General features: G+C 41.7%; 1 protein-coding gene across 2 annotated transcripts in view; it reads left to right on the forward strand.

Annotated features, from left to right (window-relative positions):
- The first annotated feature begins 638 nt into the window (after window positions 1-638).
- Window positions 639-19,895, forward strand: part of LOC129821299 (STE20/SPS1-related proline-alanine-rich protein kinase-like) — a 29,950-nt gene continuing 10,693 nt past the window's right edge. The window contains exons 1-15 of one of the 2 annotated variants that reach the window (XM_055878798.1): window positions 639-1,199; window positions 2,902-3,014; window positions 3,448-3,556; window positions 5,521-5,662; window positions 6,047-6,102; window positions 6,633-6,742; window positions 6,835-6,936; window positions 7,084-7,217; window positions 7,498-7,546; window positions 7,643-7,708; window positions 10,490-10,561; window positions 10,981-11,103; window positions 11,848-11,889; window positions 12,446-12,502; window positions 13,960-14,027. In XM_055878798.1, the coding sequence (XP_055734773.1) occupies window positions 1,094-1,199; window positions 2,902-3,014; window positions 3,448-3,556; window positions 5,521-5,662; window positions 6,047-6,102; window positions 6,633-6,742; window positions 6,835-6,936; window positions 7,084-7,217; window positions 7,498-7,546; window positions 7,643-7,708; window positions 10,490-10,561; window positions 10,981-11,103; window positions 11,848-11,889; window positions 12,446-12,502; window positions 13,960-14,027 (1,349 nt within the window). In that variant the 5' untranslated portion in view covers window positions 639-1,093. The remainder of the gene's footprint in view (window positions 1,200-2,901; window positions 3,015-3,447; window positions 3,557-5,520; window positions 5,663-6,046; window positions 6,103-6,632; window positions 6,743-6,834; window positions 6,937-7,083; window positions 7,218-7,497; window positions 7,547-7,642; window positions 7,709-10,489; window positions 10,562-10,980; window positions 11,104-11,847; window positions 11,890-12,445; window positions 12,503-13,959; window positions 14,028-19,895) is intronic. The other variant, XM_055878799.1, reaches the window with a different exon arrangement.

Below are 19,895 nucleotides of genomic sequence, written 5' to 3' on the forward strand. Positions count from 1 at the left end.
GGAGATATGAGTCTCCAGCTTCAGTGATTTTTGCAATTCGTTCCAGTCATTGGCAGCAGAGAACTGGAAGGAAAGGCGGCCAAAGGAGGAGTTGGCTTTGGGGATGACCAGTGAAATATACCTGCTGGAGCACGTGCTACGGGTGGGTGCTGCTATGGTGACCAGTGAGCTGAGATAAGGCGGGGCTTTTGCGAAATGGAAGACAATTCCAGATTTAACTTTGGATTGGAGATGCTTAATGTGAGTCTAGAAGGAGAGTTTACAGTCTAACCAGACACCTAGGTATTTGTAGTTGTCCACATATTCTAAGTCAGAACCGTCCAGAGAAGTGATGCTAGACGGGCTACCCCGGCCAAACCCTAACCCGGACAACGGTGGGCTAATTGTCAATGTCGACGTTATTATAGGATAAATGAATAGATAAGTGTAAATACATAGGCTAATGTACATTTAATAATTATTTTCATTTCATTTATATTCATTAAAAGGCTAACATTATTTTATTAGTCTAAGCAGTTTTCTCAGGAGTACAGAAGTCTATATGGCCATGGTATGTGATTGAAGGTATAATATTGCCATCTAGTGGACATATTTGATTAGTGGTCACTGTGATCCTTTGTAGCAACTTTCATGATCCAGGATAGAATGTCACATTTTCATCACTGCGTGATCCAAAATAGATCTGCAACAAATCTAACATCCAGGCAAAACGGTAACCAAAGCTGAAATGCCGTAGGCTTAAAACAACTGAATTGGTTCAAATTAAGTTATTATCAAGTTATTAACAAATAGGCAATTTATTTGATTGATTCATTATTTGATTTGGCGACTACAAAAACAAAACGTTCACTTTTGGAATTGAAAATTGTTCTAAAACGACCAAATTTTATAGGCCTATCACAAATTCAAGTGCACGTTTTTGGACATGATTTTGCGTTATAATTTAATTCCGCCTTTTTGTGGTGAAAGTTGCACGGTTATTTCCGGATGTTTTCATCGCAGGCCATAGTAATTCTCCGCAGCAGCTGACACTTCTGTAGTCAGGAGGTGAAGGTCTGAGGTCGCTAAGTAGCTCAGTAGCAGCAGCAGCATCATGGCGGAGCAAGGCGGATCTCCTGCTCCTGTCCAGAATCCGCAACCAGTGCTGACAATGAGCTGGCCAATTACCAGGGAGTCTTACGAGTTACAGGAAGTCATCGGTTAGTAGGCTACCTCTTGATATGATTATATTGTTTATATGTAATGTTTTGTCATGGATATGGCTCGGGCGGTTATCAGTGGTGAATGACGACGAGGGCCTACCGGCTTTTTCATATTCAGCAGCGTCTCTGTAATGCTTTGCAATGCGGATGTTAACAATCCCAATTTGCTTCTTCTTGTTAGAGGAAACCACTTTTTTCATCACATAGAGAGATATTTATAGTCACGGTAAAGTTATATGTATATGGGTAGGAATGCCATTTCATGTAAATGCGTTTTTAACGCAGTCGATTTCTTCTATGCCGAACGATGCTCAATTATGGCACGTGTCCACTAGGCAATATTGAAATAGATGTGTCTATGTATGGATCATCTGAATGAAAATCGCATGTAATTGTCTTGATCGTGCACCTGCAGCCCTCACGGGAATGGCATGGTGTCGTTGAGTAGAGCAGGGATATTCAGTTGCATGCCAACTCTGAAGTTAGACAGAGGGTCTACTCTTACATCAAAAGTCCCATTTTATTATTAATATTATTATTATTATTTTAGGCCTTTTGTGGTGATTTATGGTGAGTATTGTTATTTGGTTATGCCACATTTTTTCCTATTTATAAGAACAAATTGTTGTCACAGATTAGCGACTGCTCTGGACAATAAATCACAAACAGCCCATTCGACCAATAGCCTCTCATGCCAATTTTATTATGATAGTTGTAAAAAATAATTCAATACATTTTAATACATTGCCCCGCCTCACCAAGCACCGTTATAAATATTAGTGAGCCTATAGGAGTAGGAAGCAATATGACCATTTACAGTGGAAAAGAATGTTTAGTTTATTGTTTCAGCACATCAGTCAAGTTTCGTAGGTCATCGAGGTTTATTTGCACTTCTATTAGGTTACATCAAGGAGTTATAGAACCGGTTACAGTGTTACAGTACTGAGCTCACTCGCTGCTGGTCAGCATTACTCTCCACACCCTCTCTCTACTGGTGTTAACATCAGACTTCATTTGGTAGGCCTATAATGCACTTATTCATGTTCATTTCCCAAATGCTTAAGCTTTTTTTGCTCATTTAAGAATTCTGTCATGTGCAAACTGTGGGAGACATTTGGATCTGTCTAATTAGCTTTTGTCCAGAGGGATGAATATGAATTTTGCATATAGATGAGCTGACACCGACAGCTAAAGAAAACCGAATCAGTGCTGATAAGGGATAGCATTACTACAGCCAAGAGCTCCTGTGGCTAGTTAGTCATCTGTCCTGTGCATATAATCAACTGTTGAGCAGTCCGATCTCCTCTCATCCTTACCTGTCACCAGCAGTTGGCATGGTATGTACTGTGTCACATTCTTAGTACAACATAACTATAGCTTAGCGTTGCCTGGTTCTTCACTCAACCCCCCCTTCTCAAAGTTGTCTTGGATACACTGACTGTTATGCATAGGATTTAGCATATGATTGGAAAATATGTTTGCACATACTGTATTGGTGCAATGGTGCTCTGAATTGTTTTTGCAGTCACATTATTTATCATTTAAATGTCACAAAAAGGGATAAATATCCCAAACAGACCAACAATGATCCTGCATGTGTCAATGATCCCTTATACTTTTCACCTTGGTCACTTTTGATGTTACTGTACTGTCTCCTGTCCTGGTTCTTAATTGCACCCCTATTTGTCTGTGATTCCAGGCAGTGGGGCCACAGCCGTAGTGCAGGCTGCCCTCTGCACTCCCAGACAAGAACGCGTGGCCATAAAGAGAATAAACCTGGAGAAATGCCAGACCAGCATGGATGAGCTATTGGTGAGCATAACAATAAATAAAGGCTATATCTTCATTGTGTGTGTCCACAGTGCCTATGGCCTCCTCTGGCCCACACTTTCCTGATTGAGCAGTAATTTTACTTTGGTATTCTCTCCTGTGTGTGTGTGTGTGTGTGTGTGTGTGTGTGTGTGTGTGTGTGTGTGTGTGTGTGTGTGTGTACTAGAGACTGAGTAGGATCTGTGAGGGCTGTGCTACACTAAAGTGTCCATTTGAATAAGAAATGAGTATTTGTTGACATTATTAAGTATTTGGTAAACTATAACTTTGTATATTTGGAAAATCATTTGCAGTAATTTATTTGAAATCTTTAGTGAAGTAAATGACAAATGAACAATCCTCGTTATAAGAAAGGTTGTCAAAAGTTGTTGACTTTATTTTGTCTCATGTGTCCCTCTTTCCTCTCATACAATAGAAAGAAATTCAAGCCATGAGCCAATGCAACCATCCAAATGTTGTCACCTACTACACCTCATTTGTGGTAAAGGATGAACTTTGGTTAGTCATGAAACTTCTGAGTGGAGGTAAGCTTTTACCTTCAACACCTTAGCAAAATATAGCTGCCATCTCTTTTTTACTTCCACACTAAGCATTGAAAGTGGCCAAAATAACATAACACATAAACACTGTTATGGACTACATTGTGAGTCCTTTCATATGTCGGGACATTGATCTCATCAAATGTCAACAAGTAATTGTCCATCCATTGGACCAGTTTACTGTAGACCTATGTGCAGTGGCATCCCACCATGTAAATGGCTGGGATGAATATTGAAGATGGCACAGTTGAAGTCGGAAGTTTACATACACTTAGGTTGGAGTCATTAAAAGTCGTTTTCAACCACTCCACAAATGTCTTGTTAACAAACTATAGTTTTGGCAAGTCGGTTAGGACATCTACTTTGTGCATGACACATCATTTTTTCCAACAATTGTTTACAGACAGATTATTTCACTTATCATTATTTCACTGTATCACAATTCCAGTGGATAAGAAGTTTACATACACTAAGTTGACTGTGCACTAAGTTGACTGTGCCATGGCTTTAGAATCTTCTGATAGGCTAATTGACACCATTTGAGTCAATTGGAGGTGTACCTGTGGATGTATTTCAAGGCCTACCTTCAAACTCAGTGGCTCTTTGCTTGACATCATGGGAAAATCAAAAGAAATCAGCCAAGACCTCAGAAAAAAATTGTAGACCTCCACAAGTCTGGTTCATCCTTGGGAGCAATTTCCAAACGCCTGAAGGTACCACGTTCATCTGTACAAACAATAGTACGCAAGTATAAACAACATGGGACCATGCAGCCGTCATACCGCTCAGGAAGGAGACGCGTTCTGTCTCCTAGAGATGAACGTACTTTGGTGCGAGAAATGCAAATCAATCCCAGAACAACAGCAAAGGACCTTGTGAAGATGCTGGAGCAAGCAGGTACAAAAGTATCTATATCCACAGTAATACGAGTCCTGTATCGACATAACCTGAAAGGCCGCTCAGCAAGGAAGAAGCCACTGCTCCAAAACCGCCATAAAAACGGCAGACTACGGTTTGCGACTGCACATGGTGACAAAGATTGTACTTTTTGGAGAAATGTCCTCTGGTCTGATGATACAAAAATATAACTGTTTGGCCATAGTGACAATTGTTATGTTTGGAGGAAAAAGGAGGAGGCTTGCAAGCCAAAGAACACCATCCCAACCGTAAAGCACGAGGGTGGCAGCATCATGTTGTGGGGGTGCTTTGCAAAACAGATGGCATCATGAGGCGGGAAATTATATGGATATATTGAAGCAACATCTCAAGACATCAGTCAGGAAGTTAAAGCTTGGTTGCAAATGGGTCTTCCAAATGGACAATGACCCCAAGCATACTTCCAAAGTTGTGGCAAAATGGCTTAAGGACAACAAAGTCAAGGTATTGGAGTGACCATCACAAAGCCCTGACCTCATTCCCAGATAAAATTTGTGGGCAGAACTGAAAAAGTGTGTGAGAGCAAGGAGGCCTACAAACCTGACTCAGTTACACCAGCTCTGTCAGGAGGAATGGGCCAAAATTCGCCCAACTTATTGTGGGAAGCTTGTGAAAAGCTACCCTAAACGTTTGACCCAAGTTAAACAATTTAAAGGCAATGCTACCAAATACTAATTGAGTGTATGTAAACATCTGAACCACTGGGAATGTGATGAAAGAAATTAAAGCTGAAATAAATCATTCTCTCTACTATTATTCTGACATTTCACATTCACAAAATAAAGTGGTGATCCTAACTGACCTAAGACAGGGAATTTTTACTCAGATTAAATGTCAGGAATTGTGAAGAACTGAGTATAAATGTATTTGGCTAAGGTGTATGTAATCTTCCGACTTCAACTGTAACAAACTTGCTTAAGGCAGAATGATTAAATTGAATAGTTGACATGTAATGACATATCAGCCTTGGGCATTGTGGGCACTCTGTTTTTCTGTCTGCTTCCTCTTTTTAGGATCCATGTTGGATATAATAAAGCATACCTTTAGCAGAGGAGAGCACAAAAATGGAGTTCTAGATGAGCTCATCATTGCAACAATACTGAAAGAGGTCCTTGAGGGACTGGACTACCTGCACAGAAATGGACAGATTCACAGGTAAGAAACCCTGGAGTTTGAAACATTAATATATATATATATTTTTTTAAGTAAGATCGAATATAAAAGTTCCAAAATATGAATCTATAAAATGTAATCTAGGAGTTACATAGTGGTAGATAAATTGTGTTGACTATTCTGTTTCAAACTTCCCTTTGATCACACATAGGTTGTGTTTTTTTGTTGTTTTTTTTACTTACCTGGATGTCAAGGTCATTAAAAACTAAACCACTATTACCCCCTTGGTCTGTGTTCCAAATGACATCAGGCTGCAAAACAAATGTACACACATGGATGCAATCGATGCTGCCCCACTTACATAGATCGATACTGTTGGGGCATGACCGGGGTGTTTTTGCTGTGTGTATTTGTTTGTGACTTCAGGGATGTGAAGGCTGGGAACATCCTGTTGGGAGAGGACGGCTCTGTTCAGATTGCAGGTGTGTGAGTAATGTCACTATTTCACCCCATCTTCACCTGTCACATTCTGTTCTCACAGCTCACTCACTGCCACAGTTATATACGACTTTTTATGATGCTTCCATACATTCAGTTAATTCAACAGCATAATAGACAAAACGCCAGACTTCCCCAATCAAAAGTAGACGTAGACTTGTAAAATGGCAAAGATGAATATAGTTTTTAAGCTAGCGGAAATCATGGCAGTTTAGAATATTTACTGAATAACACTAACATAAAGGTAGTCAAACAGGTCTCCCATCATAAATCACAAGAGGCCTACGGTCTCTGTCATATAGTTGGACAACCTTTAGCCAACAAACACTCGAAAGAAAATCTGTCTATCAGGAATGCAACGGAAGGTGTTGTGTGCACAGTTTGTATTAGGTGTAGAACATGAAATAGTTGTGAAAATACTGCATAGCATTAATATATTCCTTTATATAGGAAGTTAATTAGGTATAACATTACATCAATGCATTTCATCTGATTTATACATATTTCCCAATAGATTTTGGAGTTAGTGCCTTTTTGGCCACTGGAGGAGATATGACCAGAAACAAAGTACGAAAGACCTTTGTGGGCACACCATGTTGGATGGCTCCTGAAGTAATGGAACAGGTGAGACTGTCTTGTGGCCAATTTTAGTAACATCTACTAGCTGTTTGCACATAGACTGTACACTACTAACAGTAGTGCTGCTATGCCCACAGGTACGAGGCTATGATTTCAAAGCCGACATTTGGAGTTTTGGAATCACTGCCATAGAGTTGGCCACAGGGTCTGCACCTTACCACCGATACCCACCCATGAAGGTGAGCCTGATCACTGTATATCCAGTTGCCAGTGGAATATGCCTACATCTTAACTAATGAACCATGAAAGGCAGATTTCTACCCTGTGTCTATGTAACTACTGAGAGACCACATGCATGTTTTTGACCCTTCCTCTTCTCTTCCCAGGTCTTAATGCTGACCTTACAGAATGATCCCCCCACCCTAGACACGGGTGTGGAGGATAAAGAGATGCTGAAAAAATATGGGAAATCATTTAGGAAGCTAATAACCCTGTGCCTTCAGAAGGAGCCTGCTAAGAGGTTTGTACTTGTCTGCCATTTTGTGAACTGCATTAGACCTACACTGTATATCTGTGGAGTCTGTCACTCTGATGGCCTTGGGTGGTGATCGAGTCTCTGTAGAGCTTCATCCACTTCTACAAGAGAGTCCTGAAATACAGTTGTCATGTTTAGTGGTCTCACCCATACCCACACAATAAGATATATTCTCACACAGACCGATTATAGGAATCGTACATTCAGTTCCAGGCCAATGATTTTTATGTGTTCTTATATCTCCATATATTTTGCTTCTCTTTAGGCCTACAGCAACAGAACTTTTGAAATGTAAATTTTTCCAGAAGGCCAAGGTATGCTTTTCCCACCAGAAATGTACCTGTTCTATTTGTGGGGTAAAGAGTTGGTAGGTTGATGTTTTTAACGCGGGATGTGATTTTCATTTTCAGAACAGAGAGTATCTGATTGAAAAGCTGCTATGCAGAGCACCGAACATAACCCAGAGAGCCAAAAGGGTAATGTCTAAACAAACATAATTCCCATTAAAGCAATCCCAATATTGACTAAACATTATGAACAAAGTATGCTAAGGTTTGGCAGGACACTCTCCCCCAGTCAACACACATCGAGTGTCCTCTCTCTCTCTCTCTCTCTCTCTCTCTCTCTCTCTCTCTCTCTGTTCAACACTTCATTCACTTTGTGCTCAAACTGTTCTGTGGGGGTGGCTGCAAATATGGTCCACTGCTGGAACAATATCAGTCATGCAGAATGGATGTGCTGACAACTCATGCATTAGTGGTCTGTAATGTCGCTCAGACGCTCACTGCAAGTGGCAGACAAAGACAAATGGGATTTAACGTGAATGGTTAGGTAACTGAGAGGTGCACTTAAACACACCATTTGCATGCTCAGTTGCCTTGCGGTCACAGCTAACTGGGATGCAGCAGTGTGGCAGGCAAGGCTGATGTTTGGTACGCCATCATCCTCCTATTCCCAGAAGGCAAAAAGATCAGGGTGAACGGATTGGATGGAAATTCACTGACAGGGCATGGGTGACTGTGGAGGTGTCGCGCGAAACAATCATTTAGCAGAGCATAATGTCAATAGAGAGGGAAGTGACTCGTGACAGAGTTGTCAGATGGAGGGGTGGACAGTTGCTGGCCAGAACAACAGTCCCAATCATTCAGATTGTGTGGGTTGATTTAATTTGGGAACATAGTTTAATGTGAGATTATGGTTGATTGTAGCATGACAGTACAATGATTAGTATTCTATTCTGAGGCTGTAATGTAATCATGATGCCCTCTTCAGCCAATCCTGATCCTGCGAACACATCACAGTTTTGTCTTCTGGCGTAACTGCACAGCTCGTACGTACAGTAATGGAGCTGTGTTGAGTCTGTCTCACTTGATTGCAGATGAGGAGTGCGAGTCATAGAGTAGTGTCCTCTGTGTTGCCTCTGTGATAATAGAATGGTTTGTTTGTGTGCTGTTCTGACGTATGGAGAGTCACCCACATTATCCACTCAGCAGACACAGGCCAGCCTGCACAGAGAAGAAACCTAGCAGAAACATTGTCATCCCAGGACACTGTGACCTGTCCACATCATGGACCAGATCAGTCTCTCTCCCTGTTTGCCCCCCCCCCCTCCCTCTGTCTGTCTCTCACTGAGGTATAATAAGAACTGGAGACTGCGTCCAAGATGTCCGACCATTGTTTTCAAGATAATCTACTCACGTTTGCATACGCCGATTCATGGACCGCCTATATCTGAGTTGCATCGAGTTTATACGGACCACCATCACATGTGCACTAGCACTCAGTGCGCACAGGGTGCAGAGCGAGCAGCGGTCACGTCATCCAAAAACATGGCAGACATTGGATGAATATAAAATGTTAATATCTTCGGCTGTGAGTGATGAAAAAAAAATTGGCCTCAGCGACAGTTATTTGAGTAATTCAATGGATGTTTTGTGCACATATGTGGTGACTAAAGTGTCTTATTTTCAAATCTTACTTCCCTATGTGGCCGTGCATGGAAATTGTCTTTCTGGGTCAGGTGACAGTTATGCTGCAGTACCGAAGCAAAACTGTAGGAGTAGTCAAAACTGTGCTACTAGACCAAGGGTTCCAGTCTATCAACTGCCCTCTTCTGCAGACTCCCTTCCTCCCCTTCCCCCCTCCCTTAGCCTCCCACCCCCCCTGCCCTCTCTTACAGTATCTCTCTGATTCAGAGGGTGTTGGGTTAAATGCGGAAGACACATTTCGGTTGAATGCATTCAGTTGTGCAACTGACTAGGTATCCCCTCTCCCTTCTCCCTTGCCCCTCCCTGAGTCTCCCTCCATTCTTTCCCTCCTGCCTCAACCTCTCCCCCTGCCCCTCCCTCAGTATTTCTCCACTGCGCCTCCTTGAGTATCTCTTCCCCTTGCCCGTCCCTCATTCTCTCTCCTCTCCTGCCCCCTCTCTCTCCCCCTGCCCCTTCACTGAGCCTCCCCTCTCTCCTGTCTTCCTTTTTCTGCTCTAAGAATCTGCTCCCATGAGCTATAGGCTTGTTAAACATTGGAGTCGCTCCCCAGAGGAGCAAGGACAGGTAGATTTTGCAATAGAAATGCAAGGAGTTTTATTGTGTAGGGTACCTATTTTTACATCAGTAGGGAAGTTCTAAACATGGGTAGACTGCTATATCACAATCTACAGAGAAGTACATATTGGACCATGGGCTGTGCAGGCGTATTAATTCAACCAGCGTTGAATACAAAATAGTAATATTCAAGACATGCATCTCTAGGCAAAGGACAGGATTTCTGCAGTTGTTCGTGGGCCAGCAGAGGGCACCCTTGCTCCTTAGTTGATCTCCTAATAGGAAGACCTGCAGGAGGTATTGAGCAAAGATTATTTCTAGAGGCTGACACCGAGGGTGGTCGGCTGCAGCAGTCATGGATGTGTTACGTAATTGAAAGTTGGAAAATAATACTGATATAATACTGAATGATTTCCCACACTAGTACACAGATAATACAGTTTAGAGTCATTGCATCTATAGATGGCTCTTGTAATTTGCCTGTATGTACACCTTAATCTTCTGTTTGTATGTTTCTCTAAATGTGCATGCTCATAAATATTGAAATTCCTGTTCCTATAGTACTAAATGTAGTTGTACACATGCTTTGGCATAGACAGCTTGATGGTACCGTATATGTGTGTGTGTGTGTGTGTGTGTAGAGAGACATGCAGGCCACTGAACTGTCACATGCATCCACACACAGTGGACTGATGCTTTTTTGTTTTGCTCAAGGAGCCAGAGCAGAATTCCAGGAGCATGGGCTCTGTGTCAGGTTCGGAGAAAGAACTTGATGCCGTCAGAAGGGTACATGTTCTTTGACTTAGCCCTAGAATGCTGGGTGCTTCCGCTTAGATTCATCCACAGTTAGCTTCTTATTAAGGAGTTTTTGTGTTTTGTTTTCTCTGTGTTTCGTTTTGGTGTTCTCTGTTCTTTTGTTTTCTGCTAGCTCATAGCAGCCGTTTTGTAGACCTTAAAAACTCTCAGAGAGGAATCCAAGCCCAAGCTAGTGTTTGTGCAATGTTTGATCAATTCAACTGCACTCTCATATAGTATGAGTGTATATTTCTAAAATCCTACAAACTCATCTAAGACAGATTAATAACATTTGATGTTGTGCTGACTTAGTGGGAGAACCTCTGAAGGAGTATGCTACTAAATGTGTTTTGTCTCTCCGCCCTACAGTTTGATGATGTGTGTTAACAGTTGTGCTGTGTTTGGCCCAGGTGAGGAGAGTTCCAGGGTCCAGCGGCCATCTGCACAAGACGGAAGACGGAGACTGGGAGTGGAGCGATGATGAGCTGGACGAGGGGAGCGAGGAGGGCAAGGCTGCTGTCAATCAAGGCAGGGTAGGTGAGACCATGACAAGAGATGTGCATCCAAACTAAAGCCACAGGCTGGAGAAAAATGGGACAACTACACTCTTAGGGAAAAAAGGTGCTCTCTAGAACCTTAAAGGGTTCTTCAGCTGTCCCCATAGGAGAATCCTTTGAAGAACCATTTTTGTTTGCAGGTAGAACCCTTTTGGTTCCAGATAGAACCCTTTTGGGTTCCATGTAGTGTAGAACCCTTTGTATAAAGGGTTCTACATGGAACCCAAAAGGGTTCTCCTATGGGGACAGCCGAAGAACCCTTTTGGAACCATTTTTTCAAAGAGTAATGTTGAGGACATGAAACTCTCCTTTTGTTTTAGCCTTTGTACAGTCCTAGATCCTGCATGGATCTCTGTGAGACCAGTGAGCTAGCTGTCACTAGAGTCACATGTCACATGTCACTATAGGTAGTTGGTAAGGGTTTGAAGATGGCTGTAGGGGGCTGGGAAGGGAGAGGGGAAGACAGCCATGATCAAAGATCAAAAGGTTATTTGATATAGATGCATAACCTGAATGGCTCTTACAGGGAATAATTACACAAAGCAATTATGTGACAAATGCTGATTATGATGTTCTGTCTGCTTCAGCTTTGAATGTTCAGTTGCCTCCCCTACATCATGCTAATTATTCTGCAGGGATTGAGTTCTACACCTGGCAGTCATATTTAGATTTGTCAAGACTGAGAAGATCATTTTGTTTGTGTTTGATATTGCCTTCCAGTCGCGAAGGGTCAGAGAGGAGAACGAAGATGAAAACGAAGACGTAAGTTAGCTCTTTTCTGTTCTATAAACAAACATGCAGTACATGGTTTATCATCGTTAGTGTCTTTTTGATATCATTGAGACCGATCCTCAGGTGAAATGTGGGGGAAGATTGATTTTTATAAGTATGTAAATCTGCACATTGACAAGGTTAATAGACTTACTTTGTCCCTGTTTCTTCCTGTATAATTTGATTACTTTACAAAGGGCATCATTGGAAAATCCAATTGGCTGCCTTTTAACAGGGAGCAGGTTGTGTATAAATGATTAAATCTGAAATAAACTTAGTACGTCTCACCCGCCACAATCTCTCGGACTCATTGATTTTAGCAAGGGTGAACGTGTATGCATGCTTTCTCTATTTGATTGATTGTTCAAAAACAACAAAATGTTTTACATATTGATTGTTTTGTATTGACTTCTCTATTTGCTGACTGAGATGAGCGATGTCTAATCTTGTGCAAAGATTTGTTATTGCTAACAATGCTCCTCTATAGCCCAGAAAATGACTAGTATATTTTATATCTTTACTCTATGCCTTTTGTTTTGTGCCACAGGATGAGGAGAACGCCAACATTGTTCCCATTGAAGGGCTATCCATTCAGCATCCACAGGTGAGGCTTTCAGGAGCAGCAGCAGAGGCAGATGTTATTTGTCATGATTCAGTGACCTTGATGCACCACTGTGTGTGTGTGTGTGTGTGTGTGTGTGTGTGTGTGTGTGTGTGTGTGTGTGAGTGTTTTTGAGTGAGTGTGCCAGTATCCCTGAGGCTCATGGAGGGGCCCTTTCAGCAGTAATAAGTCAGAGTAAATGGCCATCCAGCTGACACTGCCAGCTCAGGGCTTAGCTGTTAAGGTTACTACAAGCTCCACTGTGTGCGCGTGGGTGGAGTGGGATTTTTGGAGTAGCAGACACCTTTTGGTAACATGATATCCTCGCCGGTCCCGTTCACAAGGGGGTGATAGCAAAATATATTATTTTTGTCTTTTCGTTTTGTGAAAACAAGGAAGAGTCGCCTTCCATTGCTACTAGTAGCTAGCTGGCAGCCTGGCGGGTTTAGCCTGGCTAAAAACATAGCAAACTAGTTAGCCTTTTAGCTTCCCAAATCTCCATGTGAAATAATCAGATTTATAATTTTAAAAAATAACCTCAAACATAACCTAAAACATTATCTCAGTTGGATATGCTGCTTTTGTAATCTTTCCCATATCAACTAAAAATAAAACGTAATGTTTTGGTCATTGAGAAAAAAGCACATGGCTAGCTAGTTGGCTACAGCAAGTTCTATAGTTTCACAATAGCCTGTAAAAATGAGTTATTAATTCTTAACAAAATACCCTTTTGGGTGAATTCTTGTTGTCTTATTTGTTGTGAACGCAAAAAAGAGTCTTGTCTTGCTGTCTTCCCATTCTAGCAAGTTGGCTAAACACTGCAAGCCAGATAACCTTTTAGCTTCTCACGTGTAAAATAATCAGATTTATAATGAAACAATATGCCCTGGCAAATATTCTTATACTTGCTGTTGTAACCTACAACGTTATGCTAGTTTGATATGCTGCTTGAATGTATTCACACAAGTTTTGGTCCACTAGCCTGGAATCAATAGTTAGTACTTCTAAACAAAATACATTGTGGGGGGGATTGATACGGCTACATTGTTGTTTGAACAGTTACTGAGATTTTATTTGCTTATCGATACAAAACAGACTACTTAGATGCATAGCCTGTAGATCAGATCAAGGAACCAAGCAAGCTTCATTGTCTACACAACACTGCCCCCATGGCTACAGAAAGTGTGATACGGCTCGAGGCCATAAGTGCTACTGTGGTTCTTACTTTGTTGAGTCAGGGCCTAGTCAAAGGATAGTGCCTCCTCAAAAACAGAACTCAATGATCTTGTCAGAATACATCAATACAATACACTGTATATATTGAATGTATTTTGTGTGATATAACTGATGTATTCTTCTGTTGCTTTTGTAGTTTAATCAGTGTATATTCAGTTATATTTTTTATGCTCCAGGAGATATTGAGTACTTTCTGGCTTTATTGACTCACTCTTTACTTACAGGTTCAACCATTTGAGAAGAACACAGGGCCCTATATTCAAGGTGCTCTAAATATGGTCCTAAGGCTAAGGTAAGCAGAGTCTCAATTTGGCCTCATCCTCCTTACGTCCGTTACACCCAAACAGAGGTCTGAGAATTACTCAACATGTACCCTGCTGCTAATAGACCTAATGATGACATAAGGATGTCTTGGCTCTCTAAAGAGATGATCTGACTGGTCTCTCTAATCTGGCTGAGAGGTTGGGTTGGAAGAGGGAGAGTGTTACACTCGATTGACTTTCCATTGGCCCCGCTCCACATTACTGTGTTCTCAGGGACTGAATTAGAGGGCTGTTAATGACCTGCGCTGTCACCAGACTTACCAGCACTGACCTGATCTGACTTCACCTTCATTTCAGCTAGTCCAGACACTTTCAGCCACTGGGACGTATCTGCCAGGTTAAAGACCTATTGCTAAAAGACAATTGAAGGCTGTAGCAAGACTTGTGACCAATATAGAATAGGTTTAGGATTAGATTTAGGCGCAGACTTATCACTCTTTATATATTGTGTCCTTTTATGATACATGTATGATAACTAGTGTCGTTTAGGCTTCAGACTCCTCTAAGCAGTCAAATCCTTTCCCAAGAGGATGCTAGTTTATATTTATTACATTGAATTTAAATCCGTTTTACTTCCCCCACAGCAAAATGAAAGCAGGTTTAAACACAGTCTGAAAGCAGGATATGCAAGGCAAATGTGCAAAACTGTGACGCACGCACACACACACATAGACAATGGAGTATTTCTGGACAGTTTGAAGTCTGCCTGCTGCCCCTTGAAGAGCAAAATGCAGTACTGGGTGCAGTGTAGCATAGTAGGCTCTGGGTCGATGAGATAGCAGGCAGCATCTGAAGGGCCCTCCCCAGGCCCACTGCACAGCACACAAAGCCATCCCCTCCACTGCATGCCAACAGCAGGCCAACTGGAGGGCTGGCTACTGGAGAAGTGTAATTATTCTTACCTTTACATGTAAATAAATGGACAGTTCTGTGAGCAGTGGGGCTGTAGTTATTTGTCAGTGGCCGTGGTTCTATTCATTGCAGCCGTTTCAGGCTGTTTTTCCTGGCTGTGTATGGGGAGCAATGTATCATTTGCTAATAAGTGGTTTGCTGTATGTACTATGTATTAAACCAATCCTGCTCTGCGCTAAGGGCAGTCTCGCCACAGCAAAAGGATTGCAGTGACGTGTGTCTTGGTAGATTAAGTCAAAAGTAAACTGACAAGATCCACACCTCTGATCTGTGCTAAAACAGTCAGTCCCTGTCATGCAGCAGCCAAAGGAGAGCAGCACATTTATCAGGACTCTCAATTTCAAGCCCTCCTTTGGCTGAAGGACTTGTACAGATAAACTCAAATGGCTTTAGCTTAGCCCTGTCAACTCCCAATCTCCCATAGAGCAATAATGGGGCTTTGTTGCAATTGGTTTTGACACTTTATGTAGAATTATGATGTGGATATATTTGCAGATTTTTATATAACCCCATTTAGACCATGAACTGTAAAAGCAGTTCTGGGAGCACCCGAAAGAGCATTACATTACATTTGATTCGCTGGGCTGAATTACATTGGTGACATTGCACAGCTTTTGAATATGTCGTAAACTGGTATAACGCAATACCTTATTTTCTCCACAGTCCTGAATCAGTGCAGTAAAACAAGTGTTCCATTATAACACCATCATCTACACTCACCATATCTTTTCGCATGACAGAAAATATGTTTGTAATGCATCAGCCTAAAGACGTCTACTGTACCCAGTCCCCAGAGGTTCAGGAGATGACATGGTCACTGGTCAGACTATGAGTGACAAACGGGTCCTTAAGCAGTTACAGTAAAAGTGGGAATACTTTTGAAGCGGGCCTTTTGGATGCAGCCATACTTTCAAGGAGAGATGCGGAGAACGACAGACCTCTTTGTCTGAGAGGACGGGTGGAACAGATGGTAGAAATTCAGCAACGTGACTTTAAGTCTGGATTGTCAACCGAGGGGTTGTGAGAGCTTGACAACAGGATTAAGGCTAAGCTTAATACAAGTCAGAGCTAGGAGGTCCCTGTAGAAAATTTACTGAGGGTACTGAGGATGCATGTTAGGTGAAAGGAATCACAGAAAGCAGTGTTATTTTGAATTATTCATAGGGCATCCCCAGGGAGCTTAGGAAATGTTTTCATACAATTCTTGCATTGTTTCTTTGCTGACTATCTAGTTAACATAATAGTAGGACAAGTGAGATAACTGTAGTTTATTTCCATTCAAAGTGAATTTATGTTGTGAAAAACAGATGGGGAAATTGTTGGAGCTATGTAACCTGATTCAACCTGAAACCTATAGCATTATTAAAGCCCATATTGAATAGTGCCAGCTTTGTCTCTTTCCAGTCACAATGGAATTACAGTAATCACTCTTCTAGATACATCTTTATATTTTAATCAGTGATTGATCAGCAGTCAGATGGGACACACCACGTTCCACCAATCATAATATTATGTTATACTCTTCCATACAATAGTAGCTAGATGTATCTAGTTGTTTTTACAAAAGACTTGCATTGACAAGTTTCTTAGGCTTCAGTTTTGTAATCGTAATAATCCATGCAGATTCAAATGTAATTATAGTTTTAATCCAACAATTGCTTCACTAAGAGTAAACCATGAACAGAGCTCTGGTGGTAAAGAGCTGCATCGTGTGGTGGTGGGGTTCTCTTGGGTAAAAATACAAAACTAATTTGAAAAACTTAATTGCATCTGAAAGAACAAACACAAGACTATATAAATTCTCCTCCCAAAACTGATAAGGATGTTAAGGCTGATTAGAAAGAGATTTATGCTAGTGTGAACCCATAAATTAAGGTTCTTTCGAGAATTGTATTCAGATGGGATGCTATGGTTAGTTGACCATGGTTACAGTTGCAAAGGCGGGTATGTTACTGGAAACTTTCTAATTTTACATGGAAACTATCAGAATATTGATATCTTTCAAGGATTTCATGTAATCTATCACAAGATATCTAGTGGCCTTTATGAGTACTTCAGATTATCTAAGGTGTCTGTAATTATGTCTGGCTCTCTGTGTGGCCTTATCACATGTAAAATATATGACATCATTAAATAAGATGATTTAAAAAATAAAACAGAATGACAAAGCTGTAAAACATCCAAAATATAAACCATCAATTTAGTGAATACCATTGGTTTCAGCATAATATAATTTAAAACACTTTTTACACTTGTATTTATTTGACTAAGTCTATGTATTTGTTGTCAATATTTTGCCGGCAAACTGGTGGCAGTTGTGAAGTCAATAGTTTAGTTAGGGGACTTGGAACCGGCAGGAAACTTCAATTAAAAGACAGTAAGAACGACAGGAAAAGTTGGAATGACCTGGGAGTTGAACTGTTTTATTTTGTACAGAAGAAATTGAACATTTGATCTGCTCCATGAAAGAAAGACTACTTTGGCACAGATATTGACGTTTCATCCTCACTGGCAATTGATTGCTGATTTAATAGGGTATGTAATCATGGGAGGATAGAAGTCAAACAATTAACCAATAGAGCTCCAGGCAGATGTGGCATATTTATTCCATCTGTCCATCGGCTGGAGTTATCATGCCCACGCAGCCCACCCTGCCTTGTGTAGACTCAGACAAAAAGTTTTGATTATTGTGCGTTGCCGTGTGTAAACTCATTCATTAAAACCCACAAGGAAGTCAAATTACTCTCCTTTATTTTGACAGCCCAAATTAATTACTAGCACATTAATACTATCTCCTCTCACACAGTGGGCCCATTCATGTAGGCTTTTCCAAGGCCGGAGCTCTAAAGTACTTTCCCTCTCCCACTCCAAACACTCCCCAGTTTACCCCCAGATGTTTGTATTGATTTTTTGTTGGTGTTTTAAGAAATGACCTCCCTGTCAATGCCACACAGGATTTAGAGTTCTCCTGTGTAGTCAGGGGCGGACTGACCATCTGACATTTCGGGCAAATGCCAGATAGGCTGCTCTATTTTTAGCCTGGTGGGCCTGTCTAACTTTCTTTTGGGGGGTGGGGGGGGGGTGTTATAATTAACTGGCTAATAATGGGGGCCTCAACGAATAAAATGGGCAGGTGTGGGGTCATCGAGGGGGGGGGGGGGGGGGGGGGGGGGAGGTCAGTTGTGGGGGCCTCAATGAAAGAAATGGGCCGGTGTGTTAGAAATGTCAAAGTCGATTTCTGGTCACTGTCAGTCCCTGTGTGTAGTCTATACACAACAGACCATCTGTTTACCTGGCCTCGGTCTTGAACTGCAGTGAACGCTCTCAGTGCTAGAGAGCTTTACAGCTAACTTTCCCCAACATACCAATCATACGTCTGGACAGGATACATTGCAAACAGCTTAGGTGGCAGAGTGCAGTTCAGAAGTATTAAATTGTTCTATAGACAAACATTACTTGAGTTACTCAGGGGAACTGGGAGTGATAACATTCTGTCATGTTCTACAGTGGAGATTCTCCCCTCCATGAATGGCACTCTCTCTGTGTTTGCCAGTCAAGTGTTTGCCTGAGTCCTCATTGCCTACCAGGGGAAATCTATTTTAGTAGATAGAAGACCTCTCTATACTAATTATTTCAGCTCATGCTTTACCTGGTAAACACTCCAATCGCCCCAATGCTTGTTAGTGCCCACTGACATCTCTGGTGATTCATTTGGAAGGTGTGGGATGCTGGGATTTGAAGCTGACTGAGCAAAGTCATGGTTTATTCTGTCTGTTTATTCATGGCTTATTCTGTCCCTGTGCTGATGGGTTGATAAGAACACAGTTATTTAAGAAAATCTTAACACTCCTAGTAAGACTCTGGAAGATTGACGTTTGACGTAAAAGAAGCCGATTAAAACCCCTAAAACTTCTAAACGGTTTCTCAGTCTGTGTGTGCGGCTTAGCTCCGACTGTCCTCTGCGATCTATTTACCTCCCACAATGTAATCTGACAGGGACTTTCCAGGAATCTGCTGCCGATCTCTCTGGAGGAGGACTTAGTTGGTAGTTGGAGACGCAGGGCTCAGGCCCTCTGCCACAGATGTGGCCGCAGAAACACTTTCAGCACGCTCTCCCACTGTCCGTGGATGAACTGGAGAGATCTTACTCATCCTACATCCATCCGATAAACTCAAGTTTCACCCCTGACTTCTCTCTAGCTGTGAATCTGCAGAATTGGACAAGTAAAGTTGACTCACAGGCAGCTGATGGAAATCCACTCCTACTTCTCTTCCTACTGCCTCTCTGTCTCTCTCGCTCTATCTCGCAGAACTAAGTTAGCCCTCACAGATGTGTCGGAGCATGTTCCTTACATGCAAAATCTCCTGTAAAATGTAGGTCAAGGGCTACCAGGCGGGCGGAGATGGATGTGATTTATGCATCTTAATTACAGCCCAATTTAATCCCACTCCCACAACGCTGTGTACAGTAGCCTGCCCAGCCACTCCCCTCCTTTTGAAGCTATCAGTCATTGTGCTGTTGTTATAATGACTCCATGTACTGTATTAATGCCAACGTTAGAGCGAATTTAGATGGGGTAGTACAGTGTAAAATTGACATAGGATAGACATGCAGATGGACTTTTATGCACCATGTCGGTATTAGGAGAGGCATCCTCTTGTCTTGCTGGTTTGAAGTTGCTGTATAAGAAAGCTGTATGAATTAGTAGGCTGCTTTAGTTCTTAGCCAGATGGGAGCTCGGAGCCAAGAGAACTCACAGACAGATGTTACCTTCACACAGTATGGAACTACTAAAAATACAAGTCCCTTTTTACATCATTATCCTTAGTCAACCTCCTGCTACTGTAATACTTCTATCACCCTCTGAAAGACTACCTGTTTTACATTAAATCAATTATACAATGCATTTGAGCTGCTATATTCC

The sequence above is a fragment of the Salvelinus fontinalis genome, chromosome 23 (genome assembly GCF_029448725.1).
Source record: "Salvelinus fontinalis isolate EN_2023a chromosome 23, ASM2944872v1, whole genome shotgun sequence".
Lineage (NCBI taxonomy): Eukaryota > Metazoa > Chordata > Actinopteri > Salmoniformes > Salmonidae > Salvelinus > Salvelinus fontinalis.